This window comes from Orbicella franksi, chromosome 8 (genome assembly GCF_964199315.1).
Source record: "Orbicella franksi chromosome 8, jaOrbFran1.1, whole genome shotgun sequence".
Classification (NCBI taxonomy): Eukaryota; Metazoa; Cnidaria; class Anthozoa; order Scleractinia; family Merulinidae; genus Orbicella; species Orbicella franksi.
In genome coordinates this window covers 15,719,290-15,739,471 of record NC_138152.1, presented here as the reverse complement: position 1 = coordinate 15,739,471, position 20,182 = coordinate 15,719,290, and the positions used below count along the sequence as shown (strand labels likewise).

The following is a 20,182-nucleotide window of genomic DNA, read 5'->3' as shown; positions in this document are numbered from 1 at the left end:
TTGCAGCCATTAAATCTTTAAAGATTAAAGCAAGGCGAGAACCAACCACAAACTCATCCCCGGGTCAAACTGGTGGGAGGCGAGGGTCACCACTGCGCCATCTCTGATCCCCAAGAACTACCTCCGATATTGAATATCGAGTTCGGAAGACCTCAGGGCTGGTCACAGAATACACTGCAAGGTTTATGCAGTTTGATGAGTCGTGTCGTATCCATTCTCCACGCAAAAGACATATATTTCCCAGTATTTCATTCAGTGCTGCCCTATGATACTGACGAAAGGTAGTAATTGCTGGAGAGCTACACTCGAGCCTTATTTGGATGTTCTCTCTCAATCCTACTTCCGCGGTGTTCCATTCCCGTTCGCACTCTTGTAGGAGATCGAAAGTTCCTGCCAATGTAACATTTGTGTTTGGGGTCTTTGGTCTTTGTTCTACCCCTTCATATAGTAAGGCTTCCTTCGTCCGCCATATTGCGTTCCGAAATTATAGAGCGTGAGCTGGGACCTAATGATGCGCGAAGGCGGTGCGCAGAAAATGTTGACTGAATATTGCACCATGTTGAACCAATATTTCGATCGTGAATGTGAATGAATATAAACCGTTGAATGTGAATGAATACATCCCGTAAATGTGAGTAAATATATTCGTGAATACGAAATACGTCGTTAAATGTGAATTAGTATATTTCTTGAATATAACTTTAGTTGTTGAATGTAAATAAATATATTCGTGAATAATAATAAAAACATTAAATGTGAATGAATATAAACTTTGTGAATTTTGCACCATTTCGCCAACCATAATTGACTGATGCATAAGCGCAACGACCGGTTACCCTAATTTCATGTAATTTCAATTTGAGTCGCGTGACCAACATATTGCGTGACTCACACAGTTTATGTGTCCCAGGAGCCTTGGCGTGAGAGATTTCGCAATTCATCATGGCGATTCGAGCTCCTCTCCTTCTTCGTGGATTTGTTTCCCCTTTACAGTTCATAGCGGCGTTCGCAATGGTCATAACGGGAATTTTCGATCGGGTTCTTCTTGTTGTTTTCGCAAGTCTCATCGCTTTACCAGTTTGGACTGGATTGTTGGTAAGTTTTGTAGTCTAATTTCACCCTACACATGTGGGTGGGAGCTCTTGAAACCCCTTGCTTTAGTAAGCCTGCCGATAAACGACCGATAAACACTTATAGGACTTCCATTAATATGGCCACATGGCTTTTCAGTGGCTGAATGGTAGCAGATTTCTCTGTCAACTGAATTTTGGGTCATGACTTCATCATGATTACAGTTAAGCGCCATTGCGGGAATCCCGCGTTGCAATCAGACACTCTTAAACCTGAAGTTTTAAATTAAGATGTTTTCTCTTAGTCCAGACAAAGGTAATTTCTTATTTTAAGACGGTTGTTCTTGATTTGAGATGAATGTTCTTTATTTGAGAGTTTCCCGAAAATCGGCTTCTTATTTTAAGATATTGATTTCAAGTATGGAGGGTTTCTTAAAATAAACCTTTCAAAACAGGAAATTGCTTCTTAATCTAAAAGATGATTGAAGATACAGCTTCTTAATTTAAGAACCAACCTTTCGCAGGTGCCGGCGACTGGAGTCTATTTTTGGGCATTTTAGATTATTGTTCTCGCACCTGCTCCTGCCGTGTTCGGTTCTCACGAAAATGGGGCACTGTGGTGAGCTGACTGGGTAACCTATCCCGCACACAAAGCGGGAAAAGAACCAAAAAAGAGTCCCTTACAAAATTAACCCTATTTTATTTCTATTTTAAGGCTATTTTAATGCTATCACATCTATTTTGTCTTATTTTATCCTTGCAAATTTCTATTTTATTCGTAGTTTACCAGATGAAGAAAATGGGGCTTCTATTTTATTTGTGTTTTTCATTTATTTTATACCTATTTTTAAGCAAGATAGACAAAGTGGGGTATTATATTTCTATTTTCCAATAACATCCTGAAAAATAGCCTGCAAAATAGGCTATTTTAATCCTATGTTACATTCTTAGATCAGTGTTCCTCTATAAAACAGTGATGAAATAGACTGTTTTATCCCTATTTTTCTTTGGGTGGCAAAGGTGATGACTTGTTCCTTTGCAAAACAGACATAAAATAGGCTATGAAAATCCTATTTTTAGATCTGTCTCAACTTTGACAAATGACAAAATAGCTTTAAAAACACTATTTTATTCCTGTTTATGGACGTTGATTTAACCCCGGTCTCTTTCATTGCAAAATATGTATAAAATACTCTATTTTAATCCTATTTTATCCCAGGCACCCAAACAGTATTTTTCAAATGGCAAGGTTCATGTATATTTGTACTGAAATATTATATTTTATTTTGTATTATTTGTCAATTCAAGATTCACTAAATTGTTACTACGATTATCAGTTGAGTAAGGCGGGACGAAAGTTTGGTCACCAAGTTTTAACGTAAAAATCTTGTTGTTGTCACGAGCAACTGGCTCCGTATCCATTGGTAACTTGTCGGCCTTTGACGTCATTGGCAGCAAAACGCGCGAAATTGTAGGCGACGCGACAGGCGACCAACGGTCGTTGATATTGTTACCAATGGAAACGAGGTACGTTGCCCGTGACAACACCATAATTTTCAGGCCTAAACTTCATAACAAAACTTCCCTCGTGCCTTACTCAACTGATAATCGTAGTACCACATAAAATAATAGTGATTTTCAGGCTGCAAAAACTTCAACAATGAATCTACAATTCCATCAGCAATGTTCAAACAACGGTATATGGAGACTTAATAATTCAATGAGGTTGATTATGGAAATCCGGCATTTGAGAAGCTTGAATCAACCATTTATGGTGACATTCTGTTTTTCTTTAGAAACATACATTACAAAACAGTTAGTTTACCTTTAGGAACACAGAAGGTTGAATGAGAAAGAATTATGACAATCACATGCCACATGAGACTTATTCATAAACAGTACCATGCATTTCATGCTTCTGACAAGTAGATAGTTTTAACTCTGTAAGAGTTAAATTACTTGGGACAATTATAATCTTCTTTAAATGATGTCTGAACACTTTCCAACCTGTGTCAGGCCTCTAAATTCAGTAAAAAGCTGAGTTTCTTCTGTAGAATGTGTGAACTGCCATCTTGGATTTGAATGTTACTAAGACCCTGGGAACGAGTTGCTATAACCCATGATGCAATGCTCTGAGAAAGGTGCGCATTTCAACGGTCACTGAACGATTGAAAGTTTGAAGATGTTTGAAGATGTTTGAAAGTCACAAAATCTGGATCTTTTGGCTCTGCAAGAGACTGTAAGTATTAAGAATCACAAGCCTTGTGGATTAAGACTTAAGATGGTGTTTTTGATAACCAGTATTCCAATGATATTTACAAGTATCACTAAACTCGATCTTGGCCATATGCTGAGCTGAAGAGTTTTGGATCTTTAAAATTGTCTTTCTTAGGTCTTTTTTTTTCTTCTAGTCTATTTCAGCTTTTCTGTATTACAATCATAACTTAAACCAAAAACAATTTAAAGCTTAATTGTCATAGAAGTTGATCTGAAATCATGTTTCTGTTTTGAGCAGTTGCCTTCAGGGGTCAATTTTATAGAACACAACTTATGATCTGATTTTAACCACATGTTGTGTGCTTCTGTTCTAGTTATTGAAGCGGAAAAGCTTGAGGTATAGAATCACCAACAGAGCTACTTGGTTAAAAAGCTAAGTGAAAAACAATTGACAAACAGGAGTGATGGCTACTTTCACTATATTTCTGTCATAATCTGTTGGACCTCGTGGAAAATGCACTTGCAACTTTGACTTTTGAACAAAGATGTCAGTGTAAGCTTAAATCTGTATGACACATCAAGAAACTGTTCAATTTTAGTACATAAAATAAATTATAAGCAGAAACAAGATGTTCCAGCTGGTCTTTAATCTGGTGTAAGCTCCACCCTTGGATACTGGACAAAAATCTTAGTGACAATTTTTACACTGAGTCATTGTAATTTCAATTGGTGCTAGCTATTATATTGTTTCAATTGCCATTTGCTTCTTAATTTAATGGGCCAAATTTATTAATGTCACTGTTTTTTATAATTCTGGACCTTTGACTTGGCTATATACAGTATGTACTTGTATTACAGATAATATTGCTATTTTTGCACATGCCACATTTCATAAATCTTATTGTTCAATGGGTAAATGTGGCCCACATGTGCTCTATTTTATAGCTATTTTTAACCCTGTTAATTATAAGACTTAATTTCAAAGCTATTTTAACCCTGTTTATGTCTTTTTTAAAGCTATTTTAAAGCTAATTTATGTAAGTTTTGATCAGCACTCTGGACTATTTTTTGGCTATTTTTTGTTTCAAACAATAGGTTTAAAATAGGTTTAAAAATTGCTTTAAAATAGTCCAGAAAAATAGTTAAAAAAAAAAATACAAAAATGATAGGAATAAAATAACATATAAAATAGGTATAAAACAGATATAAAATAGGCATTATTTTCGTAAGGGACGCAATTTCACCTACCCACGTGACAGGAAATAAATCTTGTACCAGTATACTGAATTCATGAATTCAAGTACCTTTTGCCAGTTTTCTAAACTGCCATCCGCATGCATGAATGACCACAAAATGTTGGCTTAAAAGTTAAGTTAAGAGCGTCAAGCTCTTTGTGTCATGAAACAAGGATGGGACAGATGAGTATCAATATTGTTTGTGGTTGTTGACAGGAGGATCTTCATTGAGGTGAAGACCTCTTCTTTGTCTTTTTACATGTATGTTGTTCATTTGCACTCATTGTGCGTTCAATATTGACTACAAAGCTACTATATTCAAAGAATATTTTATATAAATTTCCTTGGAGTTATGTTTGGGAATACAGTTGTTTGTTTCATTAGAAACTTAATTATACCTCACTGGGGGCTATTTAAACTCAACCTTTCTCAGTGTGAACAGAATGTACAAAATACATAGCAATAATGGATCATCCTTGCAAGTGCAACAGTCTAGTGCCATATGTATTTTATGTATTCTGTTTAAATTTGTAAGTTTGTACATTAAATGGCTCTTACTGAGGTATTATTGTAAGAACCTTGAGGACATTATTATGATTTTACTACAAAAAAGCCAGAAAATGGCTTATGTTTTCATATACAGGGTTTTTATCACTGACTCAAAAAAAAAAAATTATTAATTGCTCTATAAGTAAAGAAATGCAGATGTTAAAGTAAGTGGGTTATTGTAGAATTTTCAGGGAGAAGAATATTTAAAGGGGCTGTGTTGCTGATTTAAATTATTTTTTTTGCAAAGACTATGTCCACCACTCTTGGTCATTTGCCTCTACTTAAAAATCATGTTGAGGTTTGTTCCTTCTTCAAAGAAATTTAATTTCACTTGACAAGGCATGAGTTAACATATTGTGACATGTCTCCTTTAATAATAGTAGGATAATTCAGCCCTTTCCTGATGGCCGTGGAGTCTTATACAGGACCAGGACCATCTTATTAATTTTTTTTTCAAACAAGCCTCCAATTTCTCCTGTTTATGTATCATTTGTCAAAATCAATTCATCAGTTACAAATAATTGAGGACTAGATTGTAAGAAAAGAGTCTGATTTGAAGAGCTACATTGGTCAATTTAAACTCCAAGGCTGTGGTATGTAACATTCACTTATTTTGAATTTAAATAATCTTTAGTTTACATGTACTTAATGTGACTCTAGTTGTTAGAGCATGATAAATAATGGTATTTGGTAGCATACATTCTGTGCTTTCCATTTGACCATAAACTCCACTTTTAAATTCTGGAGCATTGGGACAACCTCCAGAGGTATGAATCCCGAAATTTCAAAAACTTGTTTGTGGACTGATTTCAGGAGTATTTGGTTGAATGGAAAGTAGCCATTGTAATTAGGTGATTATTTCTCCACGCAGAAAAGAGTGGTTGTTAAGCAATTATGAAGTGGTTTAATGTCCTGTTGTGAATCCAATGTCTAGCTGGATTACAAATAAATGACTGAGTTTGATGAGTATTGCTTTGCATTGGGAGTTGTATTTTTCTGCTAATAAGTACAGTGCTGGTATTGCCAGACTTAAGTATATGTGATACTACATCCACGGGTGTTTAATTGACACTCACTGGCCTCAAAGCTTTGGTGGTTAGCTTCACACTAAGCTCCATGGAAGAGACCTGTAAATGGATTTCATCTTGTCCAAAATAGCAAAAGTAACAGGACTTCTTGAAATACTTCTTGATATACTTACGTGAAATGAGAAAAGTACTCTTAAAATGGGAATTAATTTTAAGGAAACAATACTCTTGAACTGTTCTTGAAAATAAGAATAGTCTTTTCTTAAAATAAGAGCATTCCTTCTTAAATTAAGGATTTTAATAAGGAATCTTAAAGTAAGAAACTGTTTCTTAAAATGAGAATTACTCTTAAAATAAGGAATTTAATTTAACGAAACCAAATTTCTTAACTGGAGATTTGGTTTAAGAAATTTATTTCTTAAAATAAGATTTTTCATTTAAGAGTGAGAGATGGCCCCCAGAAAAACGAAGAAAGGGCCAATTTGGCCCTTTCCTTTTACAAGACTACAGGTTTAACTAGGCGTAGTATTTTAAAAGCCATCCCAGGGCTCGAAAATGGTGACCGATATGGTCACCAATGTGACTAACATTTCATCCTTTTTCATCCGTTTCATCCTGGTTTCATCACCATAATGGCGACTACATATTTCTGTGTTGACGATCAATCCGGTTATGTTGTCACGCATTCCTTCTAGACAATCATATTGAAAGATCTTTGCTTCTATAACATTCAACATAAGAAAAGAAGTCAATCCATCATTTTGCTCCGCTGTATTGATTATCTCACATCGGAAAACATCCAAGTTCGAAATCGCCCTATAATGCATTGCAAACCCTTGATCATTGACTATGTCATGTATGCCTAAGGACTGTTCTCTTGTAATGCACGCATCATACTAGTATCTGATTCAAAAGAAACTTATTGAGTAGAAACACTTCAAAAAGCTCTTACTATTAAATTTTATCCTAGATCCTAATCTGTTTTATTTTCCTTGGTACCCTGACGCATTTTTCCTTCTGCAGCTTTTAATGTATTGGCCCTTTTATGGGCGGCCGTCACCACCAAAAATACAAGGTTATTAAACCAAACAGACCAAACATAAATGGTTTAGTGATGGTTTGCAAAATGGAATAAATGATTGACAAATGATACTGTCTAAATACAAATAGTTAGGTGTTCTTGTGTTAAACAGTCTACTGAATCAGTAAATGATTTAGACAATTTAGAAATGGTTCAGTCACCGATATCAAAATGGAACAAACTAATAAGGATCAGTTTATTTAAATGAGAATCCATCTGACTACGATACGTAGAATGATCAGCTCTGACAGCAAACAGTCAAGTGTTCTGTTTCAAATGGTGTAATCAGTGGTGGGACAGTTGAAGTAATCGACAAATCATTTAATTTACATGCTAAATTTAGGTCAAATTTAGGTTTGAAAAAGGTAAATCAAAAACCCCAGCACTGCGATCAATTTCATTTCACCGAACACCGCAGTGTGAAAAACACAAACATTGCACACCGTAGGGTTTGAGATCACCGCAACACTGCAAGTTGAGATTTTACTCACCGCATCACCGCATTAAAAAAAAAAACATCAATACCGCAACACCACAAATCTCCATGTCCCCCTCCTTTAGGAATGTGATACAGATGTTCTTCGAGGTGTAGTCAATCGATAAAAATGGAAAAAAGAAAATTCGCCTTGGCAATGTTCAAATAAAAATATCAGAAAAAAGAAATGTTATTGCTGTTAAGTTTGTTTGCTTTGATCATAGATGCGAATGCAGCCATAACATTTCTGGAAAAAAAGACCTGAAAAAAATTCAGGCTTTAAACAGGATTCAAACCGAGGACCTCTGGGTTGCCAGTGCAATGCTCTGAGCCCAACTGAACTACATTTATATCAAAGCCACATGAGGGCGGTCATGTGTGGTTTGGCCCTTTATGTTCAGTGGACGTAATACTTGGCTCAAGTATCTGAATTCCCTAGTAATAAATGTCCAACAGTAGCAATTAAATGTAGACATGATGATAGATGCAAATGCAGCCATAACACTACTGGAAAAAAAGACCTGAAAAAATTTTCAGGCTTTGAACAGGACTCAAATCAACAATCTGTGCATTACTGGTGCAATGCGGTCGTGTGTAGGTCGGCCCTTTATGTTCAGTGGACGTAATACTCAGCTCAAGTATGTGAATTCTATAGTAATAGATGTCTAGTTCCATAGTAATAGATGTTGGACATCTATTACAGCACTGTGGATTTCTTTGCTTTACTTCAACCACAAACAGTACCTGTAGAAACATGACCAGTTTTGAACAGGTTCTGCGGGTTATGGCCCTTAATGACAGCCCTGGCTAGTACTACAGTGTACATGCATAAGTGCCATTCTGTTTTAGTGATCTGCAATTTGCCAGAAGTATAATGTGGCTTTCATGTCCAGTATGTATGTATGTATGTATGCATGCATGCATGCATGCATGCATGCATGTATATATATATATCTCGAGCAGTAGCAATTGGTGATTGATATCAATTGATATCCATTGAATTGCAGGCAATCCTAAACCATGGAATCCAGAAACCAGACTCCAGAATCTGGAATCCGGAATCCAGATTATTGATAGAGAAAGACAGAAATAATTTACAGTGTACTTCAGCAATGTCCATTAAAATAATATGGGAAAAATTATTTTGCATATCCAAAGAGAGGGGTGTGACTGTCAAGGTATCAACAGCTTGCTGCCACTGACGGAAACTCTGTTCCTTATGACTATGCTAACTTGTTCAATATGGAGTAGTGTTCTATGAAGGGGCGGTGGCAAATTATACTTCCAGTTCAATATATGTACCAGTATACAGTAGAAGCTCTCTTAATGGACACTCTTGTAAGCAGACAGCTCTATTTACCACCACTTTCACAAAACCTAGATAGTGTTTGAACTCCCTTACAAACTCAACAGCCAGCTCCAGTTAACCTCTTGTCAGCTTTTTCGCATCCCGAGGGTGTCCTCTTATGAGGGCTTCCACTGTAACTAGATCTGTACTTGTAGTTGCCACAGACATCATGGAATATATACATGTATTATGGCCCCCACGATGAGATTTCTCAATGTTGGCAAGTTATTCCAGAATACCTCTATCGTACGGTTACTACTGGATATTCATGCCAATTGAAGAAGCAATCCTACATGGTTGTATGGGGTACCATGGAAGAATAACATACCATGTAAAATAATATTAGTTGTTTGTTTACCAACAGTCAGCCACAGAATAATGACATGTGCCAGCTGCCACCCCTCTTCTCACACACTCTAGGGCCATCATAAAGGACTTAATGGTGTAATATACCTGTTGCCACTGACTATACTAGATGGGCCCTTGATTTTACGGGTGAACATGAATGTTGCTCACAAAGTAACAAGTTTGTTACCGGAATCAAAGTTGACTCCAGTAACTCAAATCTTGATGACAGCCCTGCAGTCTCATAAGGAAAGCTCTACATGTAACTGGCATATTTAACAAATCGAATGTGGTTTAATGTTGTCTGTACTCTCATCGACAACGATATGCATCATCACAGTGGCCAAAATATTGTGGACTCACGAGGCGCAGCCAAGTGAGTCCACAAGAAAATTTGACCACTGTGATGTCACATATCATTGTCGATAAGAGTACAGACAACACTAAACCACATTTGCTTGTTTTTTTTTTACCACAATATCAACGTTAAAAAAAAAAATTTCAGAGCTTGACCAAGAGCGTAACACATTGACGTGTGCAGCATTGTCTGCAGTGGACTCTTATCAACAGCAGCAAATTAGCCAATCAGATTGCGAGATTAGTAGCAATTGTGGTAATTAAAAATATCACATTGTTTCATGGTATATAATGGTAACTCACTATTAAAAACCACTCATACATGTAATTCAGCAATTCAATTTTCCATCTTCAGATCATGACCAGTTCTGGCCTTGGTGTTGTTGTGGGCACAAAAATGAATCCAAATCATCCCGTGGTAAGAAACTTAATAGCTGTTTTACTAAATACTGTGCAGTAGTTGTCTTTTATCATTATTTTTGTACATAACATGTACATGACAAGCATCATGCAATAGGAAATATTGGGCTATAGATATGCATAATTTTTATCCCTCTGTACCCCTGTGCAATGTCAACATGTACATGTAACACTTTCATCTAATAGAAATTTGTATTGTATCATTTCCAACATTGAAAAGGAGGAATGAGGGTGCTGACACTATTTTTGGTCTTATTCTGTTAAAAACGAGATCAGTCATTTGCATTTTAGAAGGCTGACTGCATTAGCCTCAGTTGGAATCCGTTCCCAGACCAATGCATGTACCTACTGACTAAGCAGTTTCCAAGAGCCCTGCCCCTCCCCCCTCCCTCCCCCCTCCCTCCCTCCCCCCCCCCCCCCCCCCACGGCTGGAATTTCCAATTAAGCTTGTTACATTTCTTTCAGTGTTTAGGTCCTAGAGAACCACCCAGCCCCCAGTACATGTGTGCATGCCAAGGTTTCACTTGTGTGTATTTTAATGGCCTACAGTGTAGTTAGGCCTACAGTGTAGTTATGTATATGGTGCATGTTTGTTTTGATTTTGACTTTCATTTTGTGGTAAATTTTATACAATTCTGCCAATTAATGATTTAAGAGCTAAATTTAGTCTTCCAACTTGACCTGAAAAAGTCACAATTGGGCCATCAATTAAAGGGGAGATTTAAATAATTAATATGTATATTACTAGTAACATTGTTAGGTAACTATTTTATTTAAAGAAGACCATCAAGTGGATTTCTAATGAATTATACTATTCTTGACTTGTGATGTAACAAAACACATGTATTATACATGTAATTGTTTACAGGTAAAATGCAATCGTGATAGGAAAGTCTTGATTATGTGGTTGTCACTAGTAAGGCATTATGTTGGATTTGTTCCTCCCTGACTGTGTTGTATTTCTCTTATGCCATGCTAGACTGTTACCTACAGAACGTTGAATATCTTCTGCTCCATCTTGTGCAGTTTGATCATGGTCTTGTATGGTGCAAGTCTCTCTGGCTATGCCCAGATAGCTCATTATGGGTCAGCTGATGACGTTGACAACATCAGTGACAGCTTTGCTGTTGTGGCCATAATTTGTGTGATGGCACTGATTGAAATTTTTATATGCATCATGGGGGTAATGGCCTCGAACGAGAGAAATTCTACATACATGCAGGTACAGTATGTTGATCTTTGTGTGGGTGTGGGTGTGTGTATTTGTGTTTCTTTCATTGTATTTATTCCAGTCTATTTTTGTTGTGCCTTTTTTTTGTTGTGATTATACTGTAAGTTGTTCTTCTTTTTCAGATGGTGTCACTTACAGGTAAACACCCAACTGATTCTTATAGCTTCAAATAGATTCATTAATTTTTTTTTTTTTTTTTTTTTTCAACAGCTTGATGATCCACCTATTGCACCATATAATGATCAGGCAGCAGCGTATGTACCGTTGGATCAAGTGCCGAGAAGTAATTTTGCAAGAGCTGGACAAATTCAGGTACATGTACATAAAACGTTTACAATTAGAATGTACAAGACAAATTGTCACTACATGTATGTACTCAGTTTTAATGCTGTTATCATTATTATGACATGCAAGGAACAGAAAGCGGGTTACAGGACTGGGGCTGGCTAAGTCAATTTTCACCTTTTGCCCTTCCTGGCAATTGACTGATGCTTGTTTTCTTCACGCTGGTGACAGCTGGCCAAACCCGTAATCTAGTTTTACTAGCACCATAGTAAGTTAGTATTTGCTGTTTTCCAACCAAATATCTCGGCGAAGACTTCAGAATATAATATTATAGCCTGTGGTACTTTTGGAAAGGTGCTGGCTACCCTGCTGGGATGCTAATGGTCCAGTTCTAAGCCTATTCCCCTCACTCTGTCACACAGCACAATGCCAGCTTAACGGAGAAGGTCCAGGACAGGGTTGTTTGTCAGTATGCGGCTATTTTTATGTTAATATTTGGCATGTTTCGGTCTCCAGGGCAGCTTTGAGGCCCAAGCTGTACCAACAGCCTACCAACCAATGCCACGGGCTGTTGTTCAAGGTGGCAGCCCTGTAATGATGCCTCCAACTTACACGAATCAGATGGGACCTGCCAAGGCTCCTGTAATGTTGATGCCAGTACAAACCATGCAGCAGATGCCCGGAACATCAGGGAATGGACTAATGTATGTCCAGGTTCCATCTGGAAGTACCCAAGAAAACACCTTATCCCAGGTGCCTCAAGTAACCATCCATCCAAGCGGTCCACAGTCTTCTGAAGATATGCAGGTAAGGTTTATTTTAATGAAGGTTTGTCTTCAGTGATTGCTTTCTCTGTTAAAAGTTAACAGAAACAAACTAGCGTGTACTTGGAGCTTGCGGTGAAAGACTCTTTCTTTTCACTTTCAAAGGCTGCAACTACATGTATTTAAGGACGCTCGCGCAAATTGTTCCTGCGCATCCTGACTGCGCATGCAAATTTACACGCCACGTCATGCATGAGAGTGCCCGCTAAGTAATAAAATGAACAATGATAGGGCAGATGCCCATTGCTATAGCTTTGCCTGGATTTAATGATCTTTGACGTTCGGAGATCCCTACGTTTCTTTCCAGAAACAGATTTCGTGTACAATTATCTCCACAGTGTCCAAAAATGAACAAAAAATCCATGTGAGAAGTTTAAAAAATTTCGGAATTTCTGTCCACGGGACATCGAATCCTGCCATCTTGCGGCTGGAAGGCGCGTGAAACTATGGTCGCTAATGCAAACTTGTTCTTTAAGGAACCTCGCCAGTTGACTAAATTCACTTAATAGGTCCACTTAAACAATATTTGGCAGAGAACATTTCACTTCAAAGATCTAATTGCAATATTTTTGGGCTTATAGACACAGTGGCCTTATTCGCTCAAGAAGCGCGATTTTTTCAGATTTAGGGTGTTCTTCCGGGCATGTTCTCTCCAAAACGAAGTTGGTGACCCTCCATTTTTTTTACATTTCTGACATAACTAACTCATCATCTTACAGTGGTAAAAGTCTCAGAAGAAAAATCAATGTTGGAAAATTTTCGCGCGAACGTCCTTTATGAGGAAAAAGTGGTCGTTAAGTTAGCAAGAGCCAGGAATCAATTCCTTGGTTTCAAAGGCTGTAGCAGTTTATTATATTAGTACCAGGAGCCATAATCGGGGACGGAGACCGTAAGCGCGCGCCATTTTTAGTATTGGGGTTGTCCCCATGATATATATGGGTTATTGACCAAGTGTGAGGTCAAGATGGCTGGATATTGGCCAAGTTCTTTTTTTGCGAGTTTATGGACCGAGACGGAGTCGAGGTCCATAAACTCGCAAAAAAGAACGAGGCCAATATCCAGCCATCTTGACCAAACAAGCTTGGTCAATAAAGGATTTATTATATGGCTTTCGGGGAAATTTTTCTTGCGGGACACGGCGGGTAGTCCCGAGCGGGCAAGATAGCTCCATCTTGCCCGCTCGGGTAGCCAATCACAGCGCAGGATTTGATTCATCTTGCCCGCTCGCGGAGTTAGCCATATAATAAGGGACAATAATTCTATTTTTAGAACAAATTGCGCAATCACCTGCGGCACACGCGCGTACATGCTGCGAGGATTTTTGCGGATGTCGCGCGGGGGAAATGGCGTCCGAAATTCCCGAAATTTTTTATGTTTTTGGCTCACAACTCAACGCGTTTACGTCTGTTGGAATTTTGCTTAAGTATTTTCGTCGTAAGCTGCTCCAGTTTGAGTGAAGTAAGACAGTGTCGAATTTAGGTATGTTCCGCTTTAAGCTTAGATATGTATCGCTGACCAAGTTGTGTTCCGACGGATGCTTCTTTTACATGAGTTGTACATTACTCCACTTTAAATTTCACATATGTTGAGGATTAACAGCTTTTCAATAACACAGCAAAACACTAGCTGGATATATTTAGATATAGCAGAGCTTCAGGACTTCATAGTTTCCTAGCTCCTCTTGCCACACGTTTGCGAGGAATTTGTCAGTCCATCGCGACCGAAAAGTAAAACAAAATAATTGCTAGTTTGAGTTTCGCCTGAATTGTAAGCAACGCTTGATGTTTCATCGAGGCCCAATAACTTTACGTCCGTAGATACTGCTCAGTTTTATTCGTGTAAAATTCCAGTAAATTCTCTGTTGTCGATAAATGAGAGCGCCCGCCGATCCCCGCCGATGCGTGTTTTGTACAGTCAGTAAACATGACAAATTGTACTTCCGCCGCACTTTCGTGTGAAAACGTACATCGAACTCAAACAATAACTCTATAGTTCTTAAATATGTGTAAGATTGATAAATGTTTGAGTACATATTAAAAGCTAAGCTGAAAATATGCGAATAAAACAGAAATAATCAGCAAAGTTACGATGACGCTTTCTTTAATCAACTTCGAATAACGATTTCGATTTTGTTGATCGAGTTTAAAATATCAAAACTCCTTGTCTATTTTTGTTTTCGCAGTGTAAAACTTCACTATGCTTATGTTGAAGAAACACACAAGATGTTAGTAGCCTTTTTTGCGTTCGTGAAATTTGTTGCAGCATCTCCGCACAAACGATAACGAAAGAAATCTTTGTCAAGATTTGCTGACAATTGAAAACACCGACTCGCACTTGAAAGTGCACGAGCTGCACTATGCAAATGAGCTAATTGTACGCGTCAGACTTTCCTTTCAGAAACTTTTGCAAACTCACCAAACAAGCAGAAACAATAAGAAACCATCAAAACAGGTTTTGGTTATGATTAACTATTGTCCGAGAAACTCACAAATTAACTCGATACCAGAGTGGAGAGTTTCCTTGCTATATTCTTAAGTCAGAACAAACGCAAAAACATACGCGTAAGCTCACAACTAGCGCGAGCAGATCTTATTATTCATTCCCAGCGCGAGATTGAAGTCTTGTTTTCGACCCTGAAAAACCCACCTTTTCCAGTGGCTCGGAGCATAAAACTGCATATAAGCGCCCTGGTTCTTAGTCCCTGCCTTATTCCCTGCCATCGCTGTGAAAAATACGCAAGAGAATCTCTCAACTCTCACCATTTGATCATGCAACGTGACAACATCCACGCGAGAGGCCCAGACATGTGCGTGGATTCGCGCGGATATATGACGTCAGGATGGCGCAATTTGTTCTAAAAATAGAAAAATTGTCCCATATCATAGGTGCGCGCGGATCCCAAGACTTACGGTCTCCGTCCCCGATTATGGCTCCTGATTAGTACAATGAGATTTTTTTCTAATTAAGGTAAATTAAAGTTACTGTAGCTTTTGAAACTCACGGACACTCAATCCTCTTTGTGCCCTTGGGAAAGAAGCGAAATAAAATAAAAGCTCTCTAAGGGACCGTTCATTTTTTGTAAAGTGGGGGGCGGGGCTGGGGGCTGATAGGATTTGGGGGAGGGGTCATGCCAAAAAATATGGCTTGAAAGAAGGGAGGCTGAAAAATTGAAAGGGGGGCCCACTCAGAATATTACCTTACTGACGGCTTCCACAGTAGTGCAAAAGTTCCGCCAGAATGCCTGAAACAGCGTTCCTGAGGTTCTGAAAATTTGAAAATTTCCTGGGGGAACATGCCCCTGGATCCATTTCAGGTACCCTCCATTAAGAATTAAGCCAATACAAAGCATTTGGTTGCTAAATATAGCGGAAAGCACCACATATAACTTCTTTTTGATAAAAAAAAGAAGAAACATCAGCTTTTGCCATGCTTTTGTCTAACTTTTCTTTGAATAGCAACTATAATAGTGCAAAATGTCTGCCAGAATGCCTAAAATAGCTTTCCTGGGGTTCTGAAAATTCAAAATTTTCCAGTGGAACATGCCCCCGGACACTCTACTGTACTAGGTACCCTGCAGCAGGAACTAAAAGCATAGAAAGCATTTGGTAACGAAATATATTTGAACCTCCATGAGTGATTTCCCTTAAAAGAAGAGGCAAGGTCAGCTTTTTTTCAGGCTTTGTTTATTTATATTTGAATATGGAAGCTGTGATGACAGCATCTATAATAGTGCAGTTCTGCCAGAATCCCTAAAATAACGTTCATGAAGTTACGAAAACTCTTTGTTTTTTTTCCCGGGGGAGCATGCCCCTGGACCCCTTACTTTGAACCATATGAATACACTCAAACCTTCACTAACGACCATGCAACTCCCTTTCATCGAACAGTCAAGGCAATGTCAGCTCTGATCTAGGCGCTCTTTGTCTATTTTTATGACTTAACAACTGGTACAGTGTCAAAAACGGCTTAAAATGGCTTGAAATTGGTATATTGTTTTTCTCTGTTTTCAGATTTTGCTTCTCAAATTTCATGGGGAGGGGGTCATTCCAAAAATTTAGGGGTACAAGGGGATAAGGGGATCAGGAAAAATATATTAAATATAACAGGGACTATGTATCAAATCCCACAAGTCTCCCCTATCCCATAAAAAACAATGAACGGTCCCTAATCGGACATGTGGTTACTGAACAGTAAATAACCACAACAGTACAAAGAAAGAGTTGCAGAGTTTAAATGTTTTAGTCTGATTGCAAAGTTAAAAGTATCTATTTATGTCATCGGGTGTGTAAGATAGTCCGTGACTTTTTGGAAGCTTGACTTTATTTTTCTTTTTCTTCATACGACAAAAACCGGAGATAAGCGCAGGCCTGATGGGCCACTCGGCTCGTATGCAGAGTTAACCCCTACCTACACAATAATTATAGTGTTACCCCTTTATAAAACTGAAGCTAACTATATCATTCTCAGGATAGCCCGAGTGCTTATCGGGCTTAGTGGCCTGCTGTAAGGTTGACGTACACTATATGTACATGTAGCTTTAAACTCGCAATTCGGAGTCGAACTCGTGAAGTGGACACAGTTTCTTTCTTTCGAATAGCTTACTTTAAATGCATGTACTAAGCAGAATGTTGCCAGAAGTTGCAAGGCGTCAGCAGTGATAGCAACGATAAGTGCAACAACAGTTAAGTTTGTTTCTTTCTTTTTTTCTGTTTTTTTTTTTCTTTTTTTTACGCAGGGCACAGTTTAAAGGGAAGGACATGATGTGGATCGTAGAAAGACGTTATCCGCTATTACGTTTAGTAGTCTTATATTCCTTGTTGTGAAAAATTAACAAAATAACCGCAAATAGGAAGATACGATAAAATGCTGATTCATCGGAGTCACTGAGGTGAGATACTATGAATAGAAATAAGAGTAAGTTTGTTGAATAGCCAAAGTTTTACCAAACTATTGTATAGCTTCTATTCCAAAGGCCTCTCTTTAAGGCTGGTTTTCACTAGCGACGGAGTCGGAGTGGAAGTCAGGGTCATATAATTATAAAGAGCGCTTATAACCTTGTGAAAATCGAAAATCAGAGACATAAGTGGAGTAATAAGCTTAACGGAATCGGAGCCGGAAGAATCAGAACGTTTCCATTTCTTCCGACGCCGTTTGCGACTCTGTCGTTTATGATCCAGTGCCAACTACTATTGTCATAGTCGGAAGTAGAAACGAAAGAACCAACCAATCACAAGCTTTAAGGCCCGGATTCGAACATTGCGATTGGTTTACTCCTGCTTCTGCTTCCGACTCCGACAATCTAGTTTTCACTAGATCGTAAGCGACGGGACCATAAGCAGAATCAGTGTCTGCTTCTGATTACGACTCCGACTACGACTCCGTCGCTAGTAAAAAAGCAGCTTTTAGGAGACCTTCTCGAGAATCATTAGTTAGAGCCACACCGGCCTTTGATTGGAACAATTTGGACTGAACCGGTACAACAAAGGTGCAGCTACCTGCCTAACAAACGTTACCCAATGTAAATTCAGAGCCTTTGTGGTAATAGTTACTATTTGCCTCCCGCCCCACTTGTTTTTAGAGTTTTGGCTTGAATGTTTAGTAGCTCCATCTCAATGTTAGAATCCTTGAGGGGCTTAAGGTATGTCGCAACGATTGAGTTTTTTTTTTTTTTCTTCTTCTTCTTTTTTTCTTATTTTTCTTTTTTGATAAAGTAGAACAAATTACAGTCGTTTTCGTGACGCAAAAGGTTACAATTCTAACAAGACGTTACTCTTCTATAGCAGTGACACTATAATCTTAAATACACCTTTTTGCAATATTTCAAACAAATTGCGGGAAGGGGTTCCGAGCCAAATTAATTATACGAAAAATTAGCTGGCTCTGAACCGGCTCCTACATTTTCTTTCAACTTAATTTGTGACAAGTTTAATTCTTGACATGTTGATTGGCATTCGATGAAAAAAATAATAAGTGGGGCTCAACCATCTTGTTTCTGTTTCTCTCTATTTCCGGTAGAACCAGCTTAAAAGGTACATAGTAATTACATTACTTTACGACACAAAGTGTTGACGTTGGGAATAATATTGTAACTTTTGGTATAACTTACATCACCTACATGTATACAGATGCAGATAAGACCTGTAACAGATGTAAGAAATTCCTTTTCTGATCTTGCTAGCCTGAAGTAGTTTCACGTTTGCGTTATAAACGCGAGCGGTGAAGTTAGAAGAGTAAGTTCGCCCATATAAGAGCTTGCTGTTGGACTGAGATTTTGTATGTTTGTTTGTTTTCTAAGAAAATGTGTGATTGTTTACGGTAACACCATAACTTAAAATAGTACAAAAAATAGCTAAAAAAAATGTAGATACATAATATATTTAACTTTAGTTGTGTTTGTCTTTTGGTAAATAAAGAACAGTGTTCGTTAGTTTTTTGTCGTGTTTGTTGCTGTCGTGTTAAACTACAAGTTGTTTATCGTTTAGGAGAAAGACCCGCTACTCACTATCTATCACAGAATAGATAGTAGCGTAGCCAATTAGAGAACGGCATTCGTGATAGAACGCTAGTAGATTTATACTATGTATGATAGGTAGTGAGTAGCGTAGCAGTGTGCCCTTGTTAACAAAATGACGGCCGCTTCTTGGCGTTTTCGAAGTGTCTGTGAAGAGGATTTAGATTAAGTTTTGAACGACTAGTAGATTTATACTGAAACAATTAGATTATTCGCTCTCGATTTCGATACGTTATAGTTGACTCGGGTTGCGCCCTCGTCAACTATCACGTGATAGAAATCTCGAGCTCATAATCTAATTGTTTACTGAGAAACACGAATGAAAGTTTTGGAGAACGAGAAGTGCTGTGGGAAACTTTCACGAGTTTTGAGCTCGAGATTTCTATCGCGTGATAGAAATCGAGAGCGAATAATCTAATTGTTTTAGTTTAACTCTGCTAGTCGTTCAAAGCTTTGTCTAAACTCTCTTCACGGACACTTCGAATACGCCGAGAAGCGGCCGTCAGTTTGTTAACAAGGGTACACTGCTACGCTACTCACTAATTATCACAATAGATATTGATTAGAGTAGCCAATCAGACAACGGCATTCGTGATAGAACGCTGGTAGATTTATACTAGATATCGATATTCTAACGTGGATCCGAGGCTTTCGGGTCAGAATTTCATTTTTTAAAGTCTCTTTTGTTTCACAATTTCTAAAAGAGACTCGATACATAGAAAACACCACCAAATATATAAAAGTTTGTTCTGAAAGCCACGGAGCCATGTTAGAGTATTTATATATCGAACATGGCCTACTGAGTTCCTCTATAAATCATAACATGACAGGTGAATACGTTCCGGTGGCTGATCAAATTTTTGAAGTGAAATATCAAACCCAAAAATATTTTCGTGGAGTTCCGTGTTCATGTACATCATAGCGATTGCAGTTCCAACATTACTCATTAAAGTTACAGTACTTCAGATTGTAGGAACCTTTTGGTTGGTCATAGTGGGAATCATTGATCGTGTACAAGATGGAGATCGTGCTACAGCATTCCCTCTACCTTACATTGTGGACTGGAATTCTGGTAAGCTTTAGACAACTACTTTGTTCAATGCTAATACTACTACATGTATCCGTTCGAAACATTTATCCTCAAAACGGTTCCACAACATCAGTTAATGAGACCCTGCTGCTGTGCAATTCAGAGTATAAATTATT

At 38.1% G+C, this 20,182-nt stretch overlaps 1 protein-coding gene across 4 annotated transcripts in view; it reads left to right on the top strand.

The window, feature by feature from the left end:
* The window catches only part of LOC145494805 (uncharacterized), a 24,232-nt gene extending 5,340 nt beyond the window's left edge, over positions 1–18,892 (top strand). The window contains exons 1-6 of one of the 4 annotated variants that reach the window (XM_081474378.1): positions 725–1,095; positions 10,061–10,123; positions 11,105–11,347; positions 11,567–11,668; positions 12,158–12,448; positions 17,201–18,892. In XM_081474378.1, coding sequence (XP_081330504.1) covers positions 943–1,095; positions 10,061–10,123; positions 11,105–11,347; positions 11,567–11,668; positions 12,158–12,448; positions 17,201–17,212 — 864 coding nt within the window. In that variant the 5' untranslated portion in view covers positions 725–942 and the 3' untranslated portion in view covers positions 17,213–18,892. Of the gene's footprint in view, positions 1–723; positions 1,096–10,060; positions 10,124–11,104; positions 11,348–11,566; positions 11,669–12,157; positions 13,328–17,200 lie in introns of those variants that run through there. The other 3 variants (XM_081474377.1, XM_081474380.1, XM_081474379.1) reach the window with 3 other exon arrangements.
* Positions 18,893–20,182: the final 1,290 nt, after the last annotated feature.